General features: G+C 45.5%; 1 protein-coding gene across 5 annotated transcripts; it reads left to right on the top strand.

Moving 5' to 3' along the window:
- Positions 1-513: 513 nt before the first annotated feature.
- serpinh1b (serpin peptidase inhibitor, clade H (heat shock protein 47), member 1b) lies at positions 514-4,698 on the top strand. Of its 5 annotated transcripts, none has more exons than XM_080007520.1 (8): positions 526-641; positions 1,360-1,676; positions 2,279-2,428; positions 2,524-2,716; positions 2,934-3,204; positions 3,334-3,432; positions 3,552-3,784; positions 3,929-4,698. In XM_080007520.1, exons 2-8 carry the CDS (start codon positions 1,567-1,569, stop codon positions 4,229-4,231), a joined length of 1,359 nt encoding a protein of 452 aa, XP_079863646.1. In that variant the 5' UTR covers positions 526-641; positions 1,360-1,566; the 3' UTR covers positions 4,232-4,698. The 5 variants fall into 5 exon arrangements, with proteins under 5 accessions (XP_079863650.1, XP_079863646.1, XP_079863649.1 ...); XM_080007523.1 differs by having other exon boundaries at positions 1,360-2,083; XM_080007522.1 differs by having other exon boundaries at positions 533-641; positions 1,360-1,397.
- The last annotated feature ends 812 nt before the right edge of the window (positions 4,699-5,510 follow it).

The raw sequence follows: 5,510 nt of genomic DNA, 5'->3' as shown, positions 1-5,510 counted from the left end.
ACATAACACACTATCAATTAAATTGTATAGTTAATACATAATTACACAACTCTATACAGACACATTTCTTTTTAATTATTATGTTTGAAAAAATAGGAAACGCAAAAAAAAAAATTCTGCTCCGTTCAAATATGTTATTTGCAAGTCTTCATGCCTTTCTTTTAACTGCCGTTCAAAATGTGGGCCCTTGCATTGATTTACAAAAAAACAAAATCATTAAAAAGAAATGGGCTGTCAGATGGGAGCCGGCTCCCACTGTTCACTCTCAAGGAGTCGGCCCCGTTGGCGACTGACACGTCCCTCCTGGCAACCCTGTCCGCACGGGCGCCCAGAAGCTGAGGCAACGCGGAGCAATGTGCACGCAAATCAGATCTCAGATCGCAAAATGTTCGTGTGGAACCACCGGCGGATGGTTTGCTCAGCTGTTCTGGGAGCGGTTCTCTGCCCCCACCCATTCCAGCCTCTGGATCCAGAGGGGGACGTCCCCTCGCTTCCTGAGGAAAGACAGACAGCCTCATTTGAATAGCACTTCCAGAACTTTCTTTCAGCGGGGGGATATAAGGGCAGCGGTCAGGCAGCAAAGGGTAGTCTTCGGAGAACACACTCAACTCAGAGGAAGAAACCCTGTGAATCTGTGCCAGGTAAGAACCTAAACAGTCCTCTATTGTCCATGGGCGAGGTGCAGGGGATGAAGGGGCGCTTTGTCCAGTGGCTTTTAAAGTAGCCCCTGCTGCATTCTTTGTTACGTAGCAAAGCCCTTTCAGATCCAGATCAACTGTTACAGACTCCGAAATGCTGCTGGGGCGGAGAAGCGTCTCTTCTATCCGTTGAAAAAAGTGCCGAAGGTCGACCTTCATCCGGATTGTATTGACATCACAATGCACATTACAAACTACTTTGCCGTCTCGTACTTTGAGGAGCAGGCATCATCGCGTCATATAACTCGATGCTTGTGATTATTCTCAACATAATCTGTTTGAATTTACTTTTCTGTTCAACTTCGGAGTGGGAGGCTTTAATCCGCCCTTATCTTCTGGAATCTGGAATTCTGAGGCTGCACCACCGTGGTGCATCTGATTGGATAACATCCTGTTTTTCTGGCACAAACTAACCAATGAAAAGGGGTTCCCCGCATGATGAGTAGCCAGTGTAATATGAATATGTTTTAACCAGAATGGGTAAAAGATTGAAGGGAAATTGTCCGGGGAAAAAAAAAAATCGAAATATTATGTGATAAAACAACTAAATGTGACGTAATGATTAACCATGGCTATATAGAGCATATTTCTCCATGAGAGCGTGATCGTTGTTTTAGTGCCTGCTCTATGGGGATTACCACATGCACCTCTTGTCTTTCAGAATGAAAAATGCAGACATCAGTATGAAAAGAGTTGAAGGTATACAAACACAATGCAAAAATCCCGCTGCGGTATAGGGAACGCACCGATTCAGAAGTACCGACATCTAGGGCAGGACGCTACAGTGGGAATGAAGTGAAAGAAGCACAGACTTCAGAGATTTGTGTGGCTGTAGGCCAGATAGGCTGGTTCACTAGAGCCTGAGGCGATGCATTTTCACACTTTTGAAAGGAAAGGGGGGAGGGGGATTCTTCCTTCTGTGGCGCCTTCTCAAGGATTCTTCCTTTTTTTTTCCACCCCCCAAGGGTTTTTTTTTTGGTGAGTTTTTCCTTGCCTGGGTGGGATCAACCAGGGTGATTTATATGTGGCTTGTGAAGCCTTTTAAGAATGTAGGCCTACTGTAATTCAGGGCTGTATAAATAAACTTGACTTGGCTTAACACGCTGACAAATGCCTATCCCTTGGAAAAATAGAATCAGATCAGAACCAGTTTATTTTTTTGTTTGTTTGTTTTTTTGTTTTTTTGCACGGTTTGATTAAAGAGCACATTTTTACATAAGCGAGACTAGCCTGCACGGGAGGGAGGGATCATGTTTCAATCACGAGTCAGCAGAGCACTTCACTCTGAGTGGGCGTTAGAGAGCAGCAGCCGGAGGCAGAGCGGAGCTGCTGCTGATGTGGCAGCCAACATGGCTTCCCAGCACTGGAACCTTCTGAGCTCCACTGTGAGCCCAGCCGCCACTCCCCTTCAAATAAACACCTCTAGACACAACACACCACTCTGCTATATCTTTTACCTCATGAAATGTCCTTAAGTTGTACGGCTCCACTTATGCACAGCACCCTCCCACGACACATAATTAGCAACGGCAACACCGGATGAGAAGCTTCCTCTCACTTTTGTTTCCTCCTTTGTCCAGGCTCTCACAGCTGCTGTTGGAGACAAACGGGATGTGGCTGACCAGTGTTGTAGCTCTGTGCCTGCTGGCCCTGGGGGCCTCTGCAGAGGTCAAGAAGCTAAGCAGCCATGCTGCAGCTCTGGCGGACAACAGCGCCAACCTTGCTTTCAGGTCCGACCCCGCTACTGTTGTCAGATAATGTTATAGGATCTTTTTTCTTTTTTTTCAACTGTATTAATTAACCGTACGGCCGTCTTCAAATGCAGCCTCTACCACAACATGGCAAAGCAGAAGGACACAGAAAACATCATGATCGCCCCCCTGGTGGTAGCCTCCTCCCTGGGGATGGTGGCCCTCGGGGCCAAGGCCTCCACCGCCTCCCAGGTCAAAACTGTGCTGAGTGCTGACGGCCTGAAAGACGAGCACCTGCACACGGGCCTGTCGGAGCTGCTGTCCGAGGTATAAACCATAACATACACTGTATCCAGACTTTGATTGCACGATGATCATCTAGAAATTCCAATAAAAGTTGGAGATGTGTCTAGATGGGCAAAATAAAGTAGATATTATTGAAACAAAAAAATCCATTCCAAAAGCCAAACATGCTCCGCCTTGCAGATGATGCATTCTGGTAACAGCTAAATGTGGCACATTGTCCTGTATTGTATGTTGCCAGGTGAGCGATGCCAAGACGAGGAACACAACGTGGAAGATCAGCAACCGCCTCTATGGCCCCGGCTCCGTCTCCTTCTCCGATGACTTTGTGAAGAAGAGCAAGAAGCACTACAACTACGACCACTCCAAAATCAACCTCCGCGATAAGAGGAGCGCGGTGAACTCCATCAACGAGTGGGCGGCCAAGTCCACCGGCGGCAAACTGCCCGAGATCACAAAGGAGGTGCAGAACGCTGATGGAGCAACGATCGTCAACGCCATGTTCTTCAAGCGTGAGCATAGCGATAAAAGCTTCTGTCCTCCTCGTCTCTCATGTTTAAAGACATGAGCTCACATTTCCAAAAATTCAAGCGGTGCATACTGGGTTTTGTGAAGAGAAAACTTCCCCTTGTTTTTCACAGCACACTGGGACCAGCAATTCCATGAGACGATGGTGGACAACCGGGGCTTCCTGGTCACCCGCTCATTCACCGTTGGTATTCCCATGATGCATCGCACGGGTGCGTCTCACCATCAGCCTGTTCATTTTGACATCTAACATGGACGATTCTCCCTGATCTATACCTTCTAGATTGCACAATCTTCTCCAATTCCGTAACCCTCTGACCCTTCCGCACAGGCCTGTATGACTTCTACGAGGATACAGAGAACCGGCTTTTCCTGCTGAACATGCCTCTGGGCCAGAAGCAGGCCTCCATGATCCTCATCATGCCCTACCATCTGGAGCCCTTGGAGCGCCTGGAGAAGCTCCTCACCAGGAAGCAGGTGGAGACCTGGCTCGGCAAGATGGAGCAGAGGCCTGTGGCCATCTCCCTCCCCAAAGTCAGCATGGAAGTCAGCCACAACCTGCAGGTAAATGGCAAAAAGAAAAAGGGTCATTTAAAGGAAAGTCTTGTGTACCTACCCCATATGTTTGAGATGAAAATGATGAATGAATGAAACATGAATCCAGCCTTCATGAGCGAGACGCTGATCCTCTGATGTAACGCTTTCCAGAAACACCTCGCCGATCTCGGCCTGACCGAGGCAGTGGACAAAACCAAGGCCGACCTGTCCAACATCTCGGGCAAGAAGGATCTGTACCTGTCCAACGTCTTCCACGCCTCGGCCCTGGAGCTGGACGTGGGGGGGAACCCCTTCGACACCAGCATCTTCGGCACCAACAAGCTGAGGGACCCAAAGCTGTTCTACGTCGATCACCCCTTCTTTTTCCTGGTGAAGGACAGCAAGACCAACTCCATCCTCTACATTGGCAGAATGGTGCGGCCAAAGGGCGACAAGATGCGCGACGAGCTGTAAATAAGTGTTTGTTGAGAGCTGTGGTGTCACATTTTGATACAGGTGAAGTTAAACCCGGAAAACAGCAGACCATTTTATACGAAGCGTGATCTCTACATATTTCACTTGCAAACTTTTTTTTAATTTTATTTTTATTTTTTTTACATCCTGATATTTTCCAGTATTGGTTGGCATGAGCTGTGTGTGATGTGTTCTTGCATTATCTTTAACGTTTAAAGAAAAAAAAGGTCTTTTGCACAATCTGATTTTATTATCACTCAGTCTTACTCTGATCGGCGCCGAAATGCTCCTCTGGAGTTGCTGAGCTCGGAGTGGAAAGGTCTTAAAATGATGCCGAGCTGCCAAGCATACGGTGTCTTTTTGATTTTTTTTTTCTGTAGCCATGTTTCCACAAAAAAGACTCAGGTGAAATGGTGTGATGATGTTTTGTTCCGTGTCACTTTTTTCAATAAAAATAAACAAATGTTTCTGTGTGTTCCGATTGTTTGTGCAAAAACTGTAGTCAAACATAATGGGTTCAGTGACTCGACATCGCAGATGAAAAAGATGACAATCTTTCCGGTTGACTGAGAGATGAACATTCCTCTCAGGTCTGGAATGTGGGGATTTTACAAACAGAGAGCTTCAATTCTGGGGGGGGGGGGGGGGGGGCACACCGTTCTGCAACAGCCAAAACAAGGGAAAATACATGTTAATTCTCACAGCTGTAACTGAATACCCGTCAACTCAGACAACTAAAATAATGTCATGCAGGAACTGGAGCACAAGGCTCTCATGGGGGAAGAAAGTGGGAAATTGTGGGATTCCCATTCAACCCATCTTATTTAAACCATGGGGCTATTAGAGAATTGTTCTGGAACCATTCATTTCTTATTGGAACCAGTTCATTAGAGATACCGATAGATGGCTGTTGCCCAGTGAATATGTGATGACCAATAAGGTCAAAGAAGTAATTAAAAAAAAATCATTTATAAATGATATTCACAAATTAAAACAGTTTCAAAAGTGACATCGACATAAATTTTACCCTTTTTAATATCATAATAATATCATAATAATCATAAAAATATAACATCAATAATTTTGCTTTATTTTGAGAAAAGGAAATTTTTTAAGGGAACTTAAGCAACATCGTTTTTACATAAATGTTAATTCATAAAAAAACATTCCTTCATTAAAAACAGTCATCTGTGAAATGCATCAGATTTGTCAGTTTGTGCATTGTTATGTGTTCCACTGCTAACAAAAAGAAATAAATCACCTTATTCGCTACGCCCAT

The sequence above is a fragment of the Zeus faber genome (assembly GCF_960531495.2).
Source record: "Zeus faber genome assembly, chromosome: 9".
Lineage (NCBI taxonomy): Eukaryota > Metazoa > Chordata > Actinopteri > Zeiformes > Zeidae > Zeus > Zeus faber.
The sequence above is the reverse complement of the archived record's forward strand: the minus strand, read 5'-3'. Positions and strand labels throughout refer to the sequence as shown.

Bases quoted from the DNA above. Each gene is read 5' to 3' on its own strand.
- serpinh1b (XM_080007520.1), top strand. From the start codon at position 1,567: ATGCATTTTCACACTTTTGAAAGGAAAGGGGGGAGGGGGATTCTTCCT. The intron at 1,677-2,278 runs GTGAGTTTTTCC...TCCTTTGTCCAG, and splicing joins CCCCAAGGGTTTTTTTTTTG to GCTCTCACAGCTGCTGTTGG. The intron at 2,429-2,523 runs GTCCGACCCCGC...CTTCAAATGCAG, and splicing joins AGCGCCAACCTTGCTTTCAG to CCTCTACCACAACATGGCAA.